Source organism: Eurypyga helias, unplaced genomic scaffold, assembly GCF_000690775.1.
Source record: "Eurypyga helias isolate BGI_N326 unplaced genomic scaffold, ASM69077v1 scaffold11169, whole genome shotgun sequence".
Lineage (NCBI taxonomy): Eukaryota > Metazoa > Chordata > Aves > Eurypygiformes > Eurypygidae > Eurypyga > Eurypyga helias.
Genome location: NW_010272742.1, coordinates 45,491 through 62,705, shown reverse-complemented (window position 1 = coordinate 62,705; position 17,215 = coordinate 45,491). Strand labels below are relative to the sequence as shown.

Genomic DNA, 17,215 nt, shown 5'->3' with positions numbered 1-17,215 from the left:
TAATAGCTAAAGGCCTTTGCAGTTAAGTCTTGTAATACTTTCATTGCTCATCTAGAGTATAAAAAATAAAATAGATGAAACTAATGTGAGGCAGAAACATGGCTGGTTGTTTTAATTAGGCTCAAACTGTAGTTCTGTGTTTCACTGGAAAACTGCTTCAATGGGGTTGCAGACCCCAAGGTGGTAACTGCAGCTGAAGCTGCTGCTGATGCCCCCAAAGTGGGATGGATTACCAGCCCTTGGGAAGACATGAGGAGAATTTGAAATTATCTTGACAAATTGGGAAAATGGTCTGGAATAAAAAGGATGGGCTTCAGTAAGCACAAGTGTAATGCAATTCTCATCAGGCAGCGCTAATTGGCTTCATAAGCACAGGATGGAATGTCTGGTTAGACTAGTCTGGAGGATATACTGGATCACAAGCTGAAAACAACTTGGAAATATTAATCTCACAGAAAACGTAAGAACCACCATGGAAAGTATAAAGAAAAGTGTTGTAAAAGGGGCTACTGAGAACTGAGAAGGCCTCATGTAACATAACCAGTTTTACATCACGCACTTCATCAAGGCTGAGATTAACTCAAGACAGTTCAGAAGAAAGCAGCAAGGGTAGTCACAGTTCTCAAAAACATGGCATTTGAGAGAAAAGAAATTGATAGGTATGTTTAATTTAGGAGAGAATGAAACTGGGGAATGCTTAACAGCCTTCAGAAAAACCAAAGTTTCTGCACAAAGTTCCCTGGGGATAATGTGAGATAAAATAAACTTAAATTGCAGCAAGGCAGAAATTGGTTAGATCTTAAAAATTTTTTCTAGTCATGGGGAAATTATCATACTGCTGTAGACAGCACGGGAGGCTGTGGTGAGGGTTTGGATCCATTGGGGGAGTTCTAGGTGTAGATGATTCTGCTCTGTTGCAGAAGAATGGGCTTAGATGCCCAGTTTACATCCCTCTAGTTTTAGACCTTTTGTTATATTCCCATAAAGATATAAATCTCTTAATCAAGAGAACCATATTTAACTCTTACTCCGAAGAATATATTATGAAGTAAAATATTTGCCATACTGTATTGCTCACACAGGTTAACTATTTGACTATTCAAATACTGGTTTCGGTAGTTGCTAAAAATATGTGTATATTTTATTATTCTCTTGTTGTATACACTTATAGGTAGTACAGAATATCTGCCACACAGAAAAGAGGTTCTTCAGCCTTTCTGTGAAACTACATTTCATACTTGGCAAAATCTTGTGGCCTATGGTTTTGCAGCTGCATCATTTTCTTGGGGCAATCACAGCAATTCTCATGCTGAGAAAGGAAAGCAATGGCATAATATATCTGTAGCTCAATTCCAGAGTGTATGCAGAGATGAAAATAGGAAGGGATCTGGCAGGTGGTTTGTATTCAGCCTGTGCTTGGTGTCTCACCTCCTTCAAAACATGGAGATATCCTGTCTCGAGTACTGTGTTTGTGGCAGATCTAGAGGAAAAAAACAAAACAAAACAAAAAAAACACAAAACACCACAATGAGTTAAATCAGGACTGTTACAAGCCTTTTCACCTCCATACTTTGACCTGTCTTTTCCTCGTCAAAGCATAATGTACATAAGCGAGAGAGAGGAGGAAAAAGATCTGCAAAACCAAAATGTTCTGCTACTTGCAAATTTTTCCTGAAGCCAAATGCAAGAAGTAATAACAAATATGGTCACATCACATGCTGCACTACGGGAGGGTAACCAGCACTGCGGTGAGGAAGGTGGCAGAAGAAACCTGTACAGTGTGAAGGAAATGCAAAGACATCATAATTTTAGATAAGCTTCAGTGTCCTGAATTTTACCTCAGTCTTTAGCTGTTGCTTAGCAGTGTCTCTTCATGGGGGCTCTACTGTGGAAATGGTGGACTTTGCATAAAAGCTCTTATGCATTATACTTCAGGGGTATTTTTTTAATATGCTTGTGTGAATATGAGCAATGATGCTTTGTTTTACCATATCACACTGATAACATCTGGGGATGTATTACCAGGCAACAGCTCTGTTAATCTTCAAAGCGATTTATAAGCATTAACTAATGAATCCTCATGTTTCCCATACATTAGCTTATCTTTTTCAAATAGGAGAAGAGGACCAGTGATCTGCCCAGCACATGCAGAAGAGGTAGTGTCAGGTCTAGAATTACAATGTGGAAGTTTGTTGTTCTCAGGTAGAGATAATGATGAATTCAAGGCTGTGTTTTGGATTGAGGGTTCCCGCTGAAGGGTAGGCAGGCTCCAGGACCTGTATTCAGCCTGTAGAGAACAAAGCATTCATCAGGTTAATGCTTTTTTCTCCACTCTTGGTTCCCTTCCCTCCCTTATGGTTAGGTTTTTCCAACGAGGTTTGGGTACCTGATGCTCAGGGACTGCTCTGCAGAGGAGAGGGTTTCCCCAGAGCTATCCCAGCCTATCCGGCAGTGCTGGGATTGAGGAGAGCACAGGGAATGCAGCAGCACACTGATGCTCCTCTACCACCACCCTGTGGACAAACTTTGTGGTCTGTTCTACAGGATGGTGGTTCTCTCACTCCCACTGGTTTCATCATTCCTAAATGTTACAGATTCAGTCTCTGAGCTGAATGCATGATGGAAAAACCGAATATCGAAAATCACAAAGCATTTCCACAGCAGACATAGATGAGCAGATTGAGGTGCTGCACCATGGCGGAGCTCCGCTGCGTCGCTGTGCTCTGGCCTCCGGCCGCTCCTGGGCGAGTCGGTGGAAGCCGCTTGCTCGTGCCTAGTGAGGGGGATTTGAGCTGGGTGGATATTTGCATCTTGTCTGAGTTGCTGAAACAGTCTCACCTCATTTCACAGACCACCGTCTCATGTCTGCAGGTCCTTGTGAAAATGTCGACCTGTTCAGGTTTGTCTCCATCCCCAGCCTCTCACCTTCCATCCGCTTCGCATTTGCTTTCCACTTGGGTAAACGCTGCCCATTCCCTACTCTCTCTCCCTGACACTCACATTGCACAAAGTCTGAAGGACAGAAATTGATGTGTGCTGATGCTGATTTTTCTGGAACACCCGTTTGCAAGAAATACAATGCAGCTGCACAATATGCTAGGAGCTGGCTGGGAACTGTTGGCAACGTTTGCCATCTCCTGGAGGACAGCAGCAATAGCAGAGTTAGGCGTGTCTGACTATGTCCCCTCTTTACAGAGCCTCCTCGGTGGATAAAGGAGCCCGAAGGCCGTGTTTACAGCCTAGGAGCAAATCTTGTGCTGCTGTGCGAAGCTATTGGCAACCCGGAGCCAACCATTCGGTGGAAACTTAACGGGATGCCCATCGATAGTAAGTGCCAGGTGCAGCAGGTTCCCTTCAGTGGTGGCCAGGTGGGATGTGCCCGTTAGAGGGAACATACAAATCCTAATGTGCTGAATGATGTCTGGTTTGACCTCTGTTTAGACATGAATTGATATTTATGTATGTAGTAAAGCTAATGTTTAAGTGTGATCTTGGAGAGTAGGGGTGAAAGCTGCAGGGCTGTGGAGTGGTGGTACCCACAAGTTACAGCCTCTGCCTCGCTCTGTAACTCTCCCACCTTTTGGAGATCTGGGATAGCTGATGCTCACTGAGGGCTCCTGGTCTTTCCTTGTGCTCTGGGTAAGCACAAGTGACTGTGTGACTGGGGAGTGCAGGCCCCTCTCCCTCGTGTAGCCGTACCACTACTACCATTTTTAAAAGTCTGTGTGGGGATTTTACTGGAAATCTGTGCTCTAGAGCACTTGCTCTCTGGCTGTTAAGCAAGGTCCGGGTGTAATGCTGAAGATGTGCTTTGCCTTTGACTTTCAAGCAGTGAGGAGAGACTGCAGGCTCCACAGTCATGGTGATTTCTCCATCTGCTGATACAGTCTGGTTCTTTTCAGGTAGGACCTTCCGAGGGAGAATCTCTGAGAGAGAGATCAGCCTTACCAACCTTCAGCTTCAGGACAGTGCTGTGTACCAGTGTGAGGCCAGCAACAAGCACGGCACCATCCTTGCTAGCGCCAACGTGAACGTCCTCAGTGAGTACCCTCTGGCCTTCCCTGTCCCTATCTGAAGTGTCCCGTTCTGCTGATTGAATGCTCCAGAACAGCTTGGGGATTGTAATCATGTCATTGTTCTTTTTCAATGGCCCCAGATTTTAAGAAATAGGTTGTCCAAACTAATGCAACAAGCCTTATCATGGGCAATATTATATGCTTAGCATAAGTGCTCATAAGCTTTGATATATTCTTTATTTTAAAAACATGGTTGTCATTGGGATCAAAACCTTTTGAGTTCAAATGTACTAAAATCACTGGGGACTGAATTGTGACCAAAACTTTGTTTTAGAATTATTAAGTGTATTGTTAATCTTTAATTTCAGTGGTGATGCTCAGATTGTTCTTTGAAGAAATCGAGTGATGGGAATTTTTTTAATAAAAATAGATGTCCCTAAAGGAAGCAGAATGAGATCTGTTTTCTCTCCTGGACCACACTGATGTTTCATGTTATGACATGTCCAGCAGTTAGCCACTGTTACCTGTCAGTGAAGCTTATGAGAGTACAGTTGCACAGTGAAACAGTTTGCAAAAGGCACTGAAATTCCCATTACATGGCTAGGCCTTTGAGCTTTGGTGGAAGAGGGAATGATGGAGGGGCACTATTTATATTCCCAGTTCTGAAATGCAATGCTGCGTATTTTGCATTTTTTCTGCAGATATTGCTCCCTTAATACTGACCTCGGATGGAGAAAACTATGCCACAGTTGTGGGTTACAGTGCCTTCCTGCACTGCGAAATTTTTGCCTCACCTGCAGCAGATATTAGATGGTAAGCCACTGAGAACTGAGGTTTTCATGTGAAACAAGTTCATACAGGCTCCCCAAACACTGAAAAATGTGGTAGCTGTTATTTCTATGGAGTTAAAATAAGAAATTTGTAATGAAACTGTATATAAATATTCTGTGTTTAAATAAATTTTCAAGAACCCTGAAGAATTGGTTTATAAAAAATGATTAATGAAACTCCTCAATACTCAGGTGAGACAAGTGCTGGGATGCTCATTAAACCAAACCATGTTGTATATAGCCAATTCCTGCCATGGCTTTATCTGCCTTAGTTTAACTTTTGTAACTTTTAAAGTTTGGACACATTATTGAGGTGGAAATGTGATGACTTGCAGAGCATATTTACCTGGAAATGGTTCCATATGGTTGGAAATCACAGGATTGTCATAGTACTTGACAGGTGCAATAAAACTGCAGATGGCAGCTATAGATTAAAGGCTCAGCCAGACTAGTTTAAAGACCTTGCTAGACACTGTCAGTGTGGTTTTGGTTTGCAGGAAGCTTATGTCCCTTTACGATTTGCTGCACGTGTGAAGTGACTTCCTAATCGTGCATTGATTGCTCAGTGGCAGAGCTGAGACCAGCTCCCAGAATTCCTCTGTCCCCTTCAATATCTGCTAAACATGAATTAATGGTTTCTGCAGCCCTAGAAATAACCCATAACTATTATCCTTCTCTTTAGGACTAAGGATGACAGCATAGAGCCACTTTCAACACTACGCTATGAATTAAATAAGAATGGCACCCTAGAGATCAAAGACACAAAAAAAGAAGACTCAGGGTCGTATGCTTGCTGGGCTGCAAACTCTGTTGGAAAAAGAGCAATCACTGCTAATCTGGATATAAGAGGTAATGCTTCACTTGTGAATAGAAAGACCTGTGACATCTGCTAAGGTTTTATATTTACAATTTTTCAGTAAATAATAAATTAGTAAATACTCAGTCCAAGATCAGATTTATTCTGTGCATCTATAAATTCTCTGTGTACAAAGACCTGAAATATTTTTATGTGTGATTTCTCCATGCTCATGCATGGTTACTTTCTCTTTGACACTTGCAGAAGTTGCATAAGCCACCAAAAACTTTCAGTTTATTTCCCAGTTGTATTAACTTCATTATCCTGAAAGAATTTTCTCTCCTTGCCATCAGTCCTGTTACACTCAGAGCAGTTTCTTGGCTGACTCTTGGTGGTCTAGAGCCCTTCCTGTGCTCATGGGCTTGGTGGGGTGCTTGCTGAGCCAGGCAGGGTCCCTGCATCTCCCACAGCCATCGGCTTCCTCCTTGTCTAAAGCTACTTCTCATCAGTTGATCAGAAGGTACATCCCAAACTGAATTAATATCCACAGCAAACACCAATCACATTGCAGCAGGATGAATTAAATCCCTGTTTTAAGGGATTTATTTGGTTTGTTTGGAAGGAATCTTGTTTTCCTGGAGGGGGGGTTGATGATAGCGGACAGCTTCTGCTGAGCACGCAGGTTAAGTGTAGTAAGTTGTATACAAATCTGTTCAGGATTTAGGCCTTGCCAGTAAAAAACTACTTCAACACTCAATTAGCAGAGCCCTCAAAAGGACTCTCAGATGCAGGTTTGCTGTGACAAACTTGAGAAATAAACACTCTTTGTGTTCTATTTCCATCCACTCCCTTTGCTTTGTAAATTTTACAGTGATAATAAACATGAAATGTACAATGAAAATCTCACAGAGCAACATTTCACTGTAAAAAGAAATTCAGTCAACTGCTTTCTTCTTACTTATTCATCTGTTTCTGCATTCAGATTAGAGTCAATTAAAAGAACAAACTTGATTGCAATAATTTTTTCTGACTTGACTTTAATAAGCTTGTAATTTTTCTTGGAGCATTGCCAAAGCCTATTTCAAATGGCAATTGGACATGAAAATCATATTCAGGTGGTGGTTTTTTTTTTTTTTATTATCCATTTCATGACAGTCTGCTAACAAGGATTTTCATCTGTGACTTTCCCTCCCTCTCCCCCCCTCTGGTGCTCTTTGGTTTGGAGTGAACTAAAAAAGACTTTTTCAAGATAGAAAATTAATTCCTGGCAAATATCTATTTCAAAAACAACCATCCTTCACTTGAACTGTTTGTATATATAACAAAAAAGACATGATCATTGCTCCTAAGGTTGATTTTTATATATGAAGTACGTGCTGAAAAATTGATGTCATAGTACCTCTCTCCTAACCAAAGTGTTTTTCTGTGATCAATCAGATGCTACAAAACTTGCTGTTACTCCGAAGAACCCCAGAGTATTGAAATCACATTCAGTTTTATTGAAATGTCAGTCTGAGTACGATTCACACTTGAAACATAGTTTTAAATTATCCTGGAGGAAAGATGGAGATGAGATGCCAATCAATAGCACGGAAGATGGCAGGTAAGCAGGGAGGGAACAAGAGTGTTCTGGATCTCAGCTGAATAATGCTGTATGGTGCGGGAATATGAGTTTCAATAAACATGAGACTTAATAGCTTAAAATGCAAATTTGTGTCTGCAAGAATTCTCCATGCGATATGTGAATAGATTTGCATTTTATATACATATAAATATAAACACATTTATATGAGTTCTTAGCCATGGCTGGCAAATGATTTTGGTTTTTATTAGCTCTGTCAACATCACAGTAGAATATTGCATAAATGCTGGTTCAACCCAAAAATACAACCCTAGCTCCAGAGCAGTCAACTGGGTTTTGTTTCTCCAGGTTAGTGAAACTGATATTTTCCTGTGTTTTACATCTGTTTGGCCCAAGAAAATTCCTCTTAATGTTGAACTGAATGGAAAAGACGTTTCTGGGATTTTGCCCAAAATCAGACACATTGGAAGCAATGAGTTGTTTTTACATATAAGTTTAGGACTTCAAGCGCAGGCTGAATTTTGCCCTACTCTTGTGTTTCCATTGACCTTAAGAAGAGGGAGTTCAGCCTTTATTCCATATGAAGTGTCCCACAGTGGGAAATCAGATGTCTTTATTAATTGCCGCAGAAGAGTGGTGGTTTCCTAAATACTGTGGTGCTGGGGAGGCTGAAGATCCTGCTGAGGCCGGGTAATGTAGGGAGGTAGTGCCAAGCAAATGCCATGTCTGCAACAGAGCCCATGTGCCTGGGTTAACGCCAACTTCCCCTGGTGCATTGGACACCACACAAGTGGGTTGGGATTGCTCAGTTTTATTCAACCCTTTCAAAAATTCGGATGTAAAGCCCATGTATTTGCTTCATTAATGATGTGCCAAAATCCTATGTTCCACACGCTCAGCCGATGCATATCAATGTGGCTCTTTTCAGGCAGAGACACGCCAACTTCCAGCCACGGAGGCTAAATTGCTACAAAATGCAAATAATAGTCTACAGCACAGTGTATAACACAACTACAATTACATTTTAAAGTAATAGGCCTAATGTGCAATTACATTATTCAAAATGTCCTGTTACCAAGTTTTTTTATGAAGTGTTTTGTAGAACAACGGTGTCTGTCTGTCATATGCTTATCTTACAGATTTTTCTCTTCTTTATTTCTATGTATCTTTTCTTTTTTGCCCTGTAGGATAATTCTGGACAGGGATACGCTGTTCATATCAAGCGTGACACAGGAGGATCAAGGAGTTTACACGTGTGTGGCTAGCACTTCTCTGGACAGTGTCACAGCCGAATCACAGTTAATTGTTCTTGGTAAGAGGATATTTTCCTCATGTGTAAACAGCTCCATGCAGGTCATAATGCCATTGCAGCACTTTTGCTTATTTGCTTCTTTTGTCCAATTCAGTTACAGAGCCTCAATAACCCAATTTCACAGAGGTGCAATGTACTTCTCATTCGTTAACTTCAGTTGTGCTATTCTTGTATCTCCTGGAATGGGGATGCTGACGCACACTTTTCATTTATACGTAACTTTCATTATCCCTAAGACAAGGCAGTCTTTTTCTCTGTTCAGAAGTCACCCACAGTGGCTGTAGGAGCTTGCCCAGGCTGGAAGGTATAATAACATAACAAGAATGGCTCTGTTTCTGCTTTGAAGTCTTTGGTCAGTCCTTCACCCCACCTTATAAAGATTTGCAGACGAATTACCTCTTGGACTATTTTTTGAAGAAGAAAGGCATAAGGCTGATACTGTAGACGTCCAACTTCTCTGAAGATCAGTGGAAGTTAAGCACCTAAAAGGATTAATTTTCTTTGTGAATCTGAGCATAAATTATTGTCCAGTGGCAAAGAGCAAGTCCAGAGCAGAGAAAAGCCTTGACCCAGAGTCTGAAGCTTGACCTTGTGTGAGCATCCTTGCAACCTGCCTGCCTTCCTGAAGGACCACTTGAAATTAAGGGTGTGACCTTGTGGAGTCCTTTGCACATGTACCTAAGGACATCAGCCAATAGCTAAAATTTTGTCTTGTGTACAATTTTACATCATTTTAATTTCATTACATTTTGCTTCATTTTACGTTTTTTATTTATTTCTGCCAGTGATTGCAACACTGACCTTCAAGATGTTTTCACACTTTATATGAGTGGTGTTTTTCAGTAAATGTTAAATTAAGAAGATGCTATGCACATTATTTATGGTACTGTGCTCTTTAGTGCTGTATAATTCAACGTGTTTGTAGACTATTTGTTACATTACTTATGAAAATTACATGAGGAACTTTATTCCCTTTTTAAAAGGTTATTTGTGATTTGCAGAAGGGGAAAAACAGGCTTGTGGTCTTTTCCCCCTGTTTATTGTATGTAAGAAAGGTCTTAGTTAATTAACAATACCTATTATTTTCTGAATGAAAAATTCGGGCTTCTTTTGTAATGAAAGACTTGAGGAATGGCTAAAGAACTACATATGGCACAGATGGAGACATCAGAATATGGGCAACTGAGAGCAAAAGAAACACTCAGAATAATTTTATGTATTTGTTCTATGATTAATGAACAGAAAGAGAGAGGTGAGAATCTTTAACATGCACCATGGCTGTTTTTAAATTAATATACTGAATTTTAACACCAAGTATGCTCCAAGAATAGAACAACAAACTGTCTGTAGATTAAATTGTGCTTTCCTGATTTTTCCCAAGTACAGCAGAAATAGGGGGGGAAAATGCAAAGAAAACTAAAAAACAAAAACAAAACAAAACAAAAACCCCAAAAAACCCACCAACTCAAATATAATTTTTTTAACTTTTTGATGTATCCTGAGATAAACAAGAAAACTCAAAATTGTTATTAAAAATCAGTACAAACACAATTAATTTCTTTCACAATGCCTGAGAGTCTTGGTGGTTGAGGTAGCTGGTTTTCCTGTAAGAAATGGTATTGTCAGCCAAAAATATAGTTGGGCAGGAGGAGGTCAAAGCCCCAAAACTGTGCAATCTTATTTCCTTAATCTGTACATTTTTTAGATTTTGGAACACCAGCCCCTTGTTTAAGGAGGGGAAATGTGTGTGTGTGACTTTGGAAGGATGGGGACCACCACCAGCGCCCCTCAGTGAGAAATTACTCTTTCACATCAGGCCCTATACTTTTTAGTTACCAAAGGTGTCCAATACAGTCAGACTGCAAACTGTCAAAGCAAGCTATAGGGAAGGACAATGTCTGTCAGTCTGAAAGTGCTACATTTGAAAGCATTAATTCAGTTACAGGCAATTTGGATTAGCTCTTCTGCCCTGATGCTGTTGAGAAACTGGGTGGTGTTGCAGAGGTGTGTCCCCTTGCTGTCTCCCAGGACTGTGAGGGTGAGCAGCCTATTTTGTGGTGCTGGCTAAGATCACATCCCTGAAAAGTGAGCTCTACAGTGTAGTCCAATATTCGGGGCTTGTGTAGCCCCGCACTTGTCCCTGGAAGATGCAGTGCAGTTATCACACCAACCAGCACCATCTCTGATGTATTCTCTGGGCAGCATTAGTTGAGCTGGCAGGTAATGAATTTTCTTGTTTCCTTTTAATATAGATCCCCAAGGCTGGGATAATGAATGTTATCCTTTCACTCATACTCTAAAAGGCCAAGTTCAATAACTGTCAGAGCTGAGGCACCTTCTACCACTCTGGTTTGCACCAGAGTAAATCCGAGTGATGCTAATATAACTTTCTGCTAAGGGCAGTGTCTATTAATGATTAAATGGATTTTAGTGTTGATTTGAAAAGAAAAATCTGTTGCTGCAAGCACAGTAATGAGAGTAGATGGAAATTAACTTGAGAAGGGATATTGCATTTATAAGGGAGAAAGCAGAACCAGAAGATTCAGCCTGTTTTTCTTTATTAAAAAGGATCTTCAAAAGCAATTCCTACTTTCCTAATTTTGTCCATTTTGAAATCAGCAGGTGTTTTACCACCATCTTCACTGAATCTTGCTTTCCAGTCAGTTGGAAAATGCCAAGACAAACAGAAATAGCTTGCCATGCTCCTGACACTTCTTCATTATTTCTCAGATGTTCCTGACCCACCAGAAGACCTTCAGCTCTCAGAAAATCAAAACCGAAGTGTTCGACTCTCCTGGAAAGCTGGGGCCAGTCATAACAGCCCCATTAATGGTACGAAGGAGTTAGTAGCATCATCCTGCACTGTTTAGCATTAAGGCATGTCATGGCTGTTAGAAGAAGCAAACCGTGCTCACAGCCATGCTTAATCGGTTTTACTATGACAGTTAATTTGTTGTAAGTTCATTTCCATCCTTGCTATTTATAAGCCATTTATACACACTCTGCCTTTTTCCTTTTGTTTTGGTTTGGTTTGGGTTTTTTCCTCTCCAGAGTCTATTATAGAGTTTGAAGAGAACCGGTGGGAGCCAGGGAGGTGGCAGGAGCTAACCCGAGCCCCGGGGAACGACAGCACAGCCCTTCTGTCACTGGCCCCCTACGTGAATTACCAGTTTCGCGTTGTGTCTGTGAACGCCGTGGGAAGGAGCCAGCCTAGTAAACCATCGCTGCGCTTTGCAACACCTCCAGCTGGTAAACACTGCCATCTAGTTTTCCTAATAGTTTTAGTGTTTTGCTGGGAATAACAGTGTCCTGCGCTTGGGAGGGATGTGTAAAAGTCAGGGTCACTCATGCTGCTTTGGCTGCTCACTGGCAGCCCAGGTGTGCCACTGGAGTGAGGAGTCTCAGCCGCCGTGCTTAGCAGGGTGCTTCCTACCAGGGTATGTCTAGCAGAGCGCTTTCCTGAGCTCTGCTGGTTTTGCACCGTTAAAGCCCGCTGCAGCCCTTTGTGGACAAGCAGTTGCTGGAGAAAATCAGGGTTTACGGGGAGCCTTTCAGCAGCCCTATTCTTGTCAGAAATCTCCGTTCACAGTGCATTTCTCACTGTGACAGAAAATGTTGTGTCCCTGAAAGCCATTTTAGAAGCCAACTGTTCAGCACAGCATTTGCATTTCCTGGCATTTTTCTTTCTTTTTTCCTCTTTACTTCAATTTCAAGTCCTTCTTCAGCTTTTCAGCTGCGTGTGTCCCACTAATGATATACCTTCTGTTTGCTATCCCCATAGGGAGAAAAATCTCTTCCTAATAATCCCCCTACATCTGGTGCTTTGAAATCCAAAAGTCACAGTTTCATGTTAGCTGGTGGCTCCAACCAACAAGGGCACTTAGGAATCAAAGCTGCTTAAACAATGTGCTTTGGTCAGAGCAGCTTTGCTGATCCAAGTAATTAATCTCATGAACATTTTTTTGTTTAGGTGTCTTTCATTCTCAGTAATACCGAAATAAAAGTTTTTTTCATCTGCTTTTTGCTTTTAAATAGTAAGTACAAATAAAACCCAGGTTATGCAAACTAACTTTATCACCTGTGTGGTTCCAGCTCCAGACAAGAATCCAGAAAACATCCGAGTTGAAGCTTCTGAACCGAATGAAATGGTCATGAAATGGGAGGTAATGCAAATGCATCCGTCAGTGCTACAATATCGAAAACAGCTTCTTCCTTCAAGCAGCGATTTCTAAAGCAGCACACAGTATATCAGGATAGGTTTTATTAATATAAATACATTTTTTAGGAAATATTGGCAAATTCCATAGGTAGGATCCCTGATGCTCCTGAAGTCAAAGGCAGAGTTGTTACTGACTTAAATATGTTCTGGATTTCATCACTTTGTTTTGGTTTTATTTCGAAAGACAATTTTTACCTCTAACTTTACATGTTACTAAGAAACATGAAAGTCTTATAAAGCACTGTGAGAATTTCCCAGATTATGCTCCTCTTCTGTGCATCTTGCATACAAGAAGGTGCTTAAAATAACTCTGGTCTGCAGGGGAGCAACCAGGCCCTGGGAGAGGATGGTTTATGCAGAGTTTCTGCCCATACAAACTGGAGGTTTAAAAATTATGAGATCACTTAGCCAAGAGAACATGAGCTTGGATTTTTACACCATGAATTAAAGGAGTGTAGATAAAGCTTCTGATCATGTGTGTCAAAGGAATTGTGTAAGTCTTGAGTATGGTTTCCAGTTTTCAAATTCCCTGGCTTTTTAGCTTACAGCTTCTGTGCCAACAGTTTAGAGAGATATATATTCCTTCATTTAACACAAATTTCAACAACTGTGGAAGGAAGCGTATTTTTTTGTGGCTCAAATCAAACACAATTTACATGAGATTTACTTCTCAATCTGCTGTTTGAAGCAAAGAACAATAAATGTTTCCCCAGTGGGAATTCATGGTTTAGGTTATAATTATGCCAAAAGGAGATGGTCCTTTAGATCTATTGACTTGGGTCTGAATAGGGATTTTGCTGTACAACATAGCCTAGGGTCAGGGAAAGACAATCCTGCCTCTCAGAAGAAATGCAGGGTTGTAGTAACCAGCATGGCTGGGAAATGCTGCTATGACCAATTCTTCATTGAAGAGAGAACACACGCTCCTCCTTCCTGGGAAGACCATAATCCACTGCTCAAACAAGGCAAAAGTAGAAGTGAAAACTGAGACTGAAGGGAGAGAATGGGATGGACAGGCTTTGTCAAATCTTGGTGAATCATTTAAATGTCATAAACAGGATATTCATTTATTTGTGGTGTTTCCTCTATGCTTTTCAGTGGAAATGCTAGGCACCAAACCTGCTATTTCTGGCAGACAAAGGCTGCAAAACGATGTTAATCTGCCTATTTTGGATTAACAGACCAGATGAGCATTAGTGACTAGCTTTTCAGACACAGATTTTCAGCATTAAGGGAGATCAAAATAAGAGTCAAGCAGTCCTGCAATTTAATTCTACATTAGAAGTTATATTTTGAGTAGGAATTTTTTTACTTCTTCAGCTTTTCTTGCAAATCCCATTACCTGGGATCTTGGCCATAGAGGTGATTCTCCCAGCAGTGCCTGTTAGAAAGCTGCTCCATCTACTGTCTCCTCCCCCACCGTCACCCCAAAGGTCCTCATACTTTCAAAGCAGATAAGTGAGGATTTTTGCAGATCCCCCAGACCTGGGTCCCCCTGTGCATGAGCGGCATCCATGGGGCATCGCTTTCTGCTGACGCTTGCAAGGTGATGCTGTATCATTTCAGATCCCTCTGTGCAGCTTGGATACCTATCCATTGTTAGATATTTAATATGAACAATATATAATTTAAACATTATTAAAAGTAGGCTGTGTGGTGAGAAATACCCACAGCTGTTTCAGTGGACTGAAATAACCCTCCTAATTTTTTTTGTAATGCAGGTGACAAATTATATTTTTTTAATTAAAAAACTATATTTTCAGAGAAATAAATTCAACTGAGAATGTCTCATGACAAACTGTTGCTATACATCTTCTATTATTTTATAAATTAATGTGAATTATATGGGAGCCATGCTGTGAAGAATTCTTCAGCTGATCGGTAAAAGAGAGTAGCACAGCAGTTGCACGTAAAATGTCCAGGTGTAACTTCAAACATTTTGTGCATATTTGGAACAAATCTAAATTTTAATGACCCAACTTGTGCTACATAAAACTCTAAGATAAAACACAGATTTTTAGCTGCACTAAAAGGTGCACGCAGCCTTATGCGAAAATGTGCATTTTAGTTGTGCTAAAAGGCATGTGGTTTTACAGCACACAAGGAAACAAAGAAAACCTGTGGCAAAATGAAAACTGATACATGTAGTAGGCAGAAGTACATCTACTAGCAATTAATCTGGTTTTAATCCAACTGTTTCTCTGCTTTTCACCCACCTTTCTCTTGAAGTCATGACAGTTTTCTTCCAGACGTCTTAAAATTACCACAACAGCAAAAGTTAAAGCTTTTTTTTTTCCCCTTTTTCTCCCCTGGTGCTGTAACATGCTCTCCAATATTATTCCCCCCTCCCCTCAGCTGCTGTTTCATGATTACTGCAACAAAGGCAGACAGGGTCTCTTTTAACTTCTCCCATAGCCATTGAAACCTGTGGAGAGGAATGGTCCGGGGCTAGAGTACAAAGTCAGCTGGCGGCAGCGGGGAGTCGAGGCGGACTGGAACGAGGAGACGGTGAAGAAGCATTCTCTGACCCTGAGAAACACTCCCACCTTTGTGCCTTATGAGATCAAAGTCCAAGCAGTAAATAATTTAGGATCGGGACCTGAGCCAAACATTACCATTGGATATTCAGGAGAGGACAGTAAGTAGCAGAAACTTTCACGTAAAGATATGATGTGTGGGAATTTCTTGTGATGCAAAATGATTGGATATGGATTAGGCAGCCCACGTCCTAAACTGCTTGAATGCCAGTGCTCAGCATGAAGAGCTACATGAGATGCAGATACAACTGATGTTGGGTGCTGTGGATGCCAGCTTGATGGAGTTTGAGGTCTTTTTTGGGAAGGTCATTTGTGCTTTCATTAATCTCAGTTCCTGCATTAATCTGGATACTTGTTTGAAGGCTGCAGTCCGTCAGAAGTCTATGAAGTGTAGCAGTCTTCGTGTTGTACTCGGTGGGAGAAAAATTTTCAGCTTGTCCAGGGCCCGATTCAACAGTAATACTGCCAGAAGTTAAGTACTCTGGCAGTTAAGTACAAACACTCAGTTACTGGGCGTTGTAAGTCAATTTAAAGATCATGCCACATTGTCATGTATGCTGGGTGTTCCCTCCCTGGGTCTTCTCAGCTCCTGCCCACCTCTGATTTTGGACTCTGCCTGGCCCACAGTGATCCAGGCCAGATCAAACAGAAAAGCTTTCTCCTCTCGCCACCCGTTTTCACAGAATAGATGCCCCGGGCTGCTCTGAAATCACAGCCACTTCTTGTGATACCCACCCTTTGTACGTGCTCTTCCAGCTTCACCTTCAAGGTGGGCTTTAATAATCATGTCCTGCTGGGAGAGGTGAACACGAGGGAGGATTGCCCTGCTAATAGAATTAATTCTGGTGCCACGTGAGATGTGACAGCCCTGCTATGGTCTGTGGGACACTGGATAATGTCACTGCTGAGGCCACCCCAATGTCTCTAAACAGCAGCCTGTCCCCTTTGGTGTTTACTGAATAACCAGAGAAGGTATTTGTAGGAAATGTATCCAGCTGCAGTAAAGAAATGCCAAGCCTCACTTTAGGAAGCAACACAGTTAAGCACTGACACCACCAGAAATACAATCTTTCTTTGTAGGATTTAAGGATTTAAATCAGCAAGGGAGTAAACAGCATGGTGGCCAGCTAGTGCGGGGTGCCAAGCTTTCCTGATTCTAGAAACACATGCTTATTGCATTTGCAAACACTTAGCAGCAGGGGCTGGGAGTTGTTGGGGCCAGGGGTGCCAGGGAATCGTCAGATATGCAGGTTAATTTTATTAGTTAAAATCAGGCAGTTTTCATTCCATGAAGAATCTGACGTCTTTAAGTTCTTTTTATAAGAATGAAATAAAGTGACAGTTTGAATGGCCTTTGAAAACTCTACAGTGGATTAGAAAACTAAGAGCATGCATTTTGCTGCTTGTTAAAATGACCAGCCAGCCACATCCTTTATTCAACCCACCATGTCCTGCAGCAGTCACTCCCTTGTAGCAGGAGTCTCGTGCTGCTGCACCTCTCCCCTTGCTGCAGCTTCTCGCAGAAGCCGTTACGGACTATCATCATCCATGGTAGGCCATAGGAGACCGTCATTAAAGATCCTGTGATAACCACAGATGTTACCAGCTTTACAGAGGGAAACGAATCCTGAGGCGAGCTCTCCGGAGCACTCCTATCATGGAGTGAGCGCACCGAGCTCTGCGTTACCAACCCCTGAACCAGTTTGATGTTTGCAACCTGCCGAGTGATTCCTGGTGTTTCACCAGCATAAAGCTTCGGTGCTGGGAATGGTTTCGGTGCTCTTCAGACAGGAGAATCCCCACTGCATTGCCAGAGGTGGGCAATGGCAAGGTTGGGTGGTGCATCTTCCCTCCCCTGTAGAGTGAGAACAGGAAGAAAGAAACCCCGCAGCATGTTTATTTTCTTCGTGTGTCTGGGATAGA

General features: G+C 41.6%; 1 protein-coding gene across 3 annotated transcripts in view; it reads left to right on the top strand.

Moving 5' to 3' along the window:
* CHL1 (cell adhesion molecule L1-like) overlaps nucleotides 1–17,215 on the top strand; it is a 53,908-nt gene that overhangs the window by 22,649 nt on the left and 14,044 nt on the right. For all 3 annotated transcript variants that reach the window (XM_010159232.1, XM_010159233.1, XM_010159231.1), the window contains 10 exons: nucleotides 3,196–3,327; nucleotides 3,903–4,040; nucleotides 4,718–4,829; nucleotides 5,529–5,695; nucleotides 7,080–7,245; nucleotides 8,412–8,536; nucleotides 11,267–11,368; nucleotides 11,588–11,785; nucleotides 12,629–12,699; nucleotides 15,171–15,393. In XM_010159232.1, the coding sequence (XP_010157534.1) occupies nucleotides 3,196–3,327; nucleotides 3,903–4,040; nucleotides 4,718–4,829; nucleotides 5,529–5,695; nucleotides 7,080–7,245; nucleotides 8,412–8,536; nucleotides 11,267–11,368; nucleotides 11,588–11,785; nucleotides 12,629–12,699; nucleotides 15,171–15,393 (1,434 nt within the window). The remainder of the gene's footprint in view (nucleotides 1–3,195; nucleotides 3,328–3,902; nucleotides 4,041–4,717; nucleotides 4,830–5,528; nucleotides 5,696–7,079; nucleotides 7,246–8,411; nucleotides 8,537–11,266; nucleotides 11,369–11,587; nucleotides 11,786–12,628; nucleotides 12,700–15,170; nucleotides 15,394–17,215) is intronic.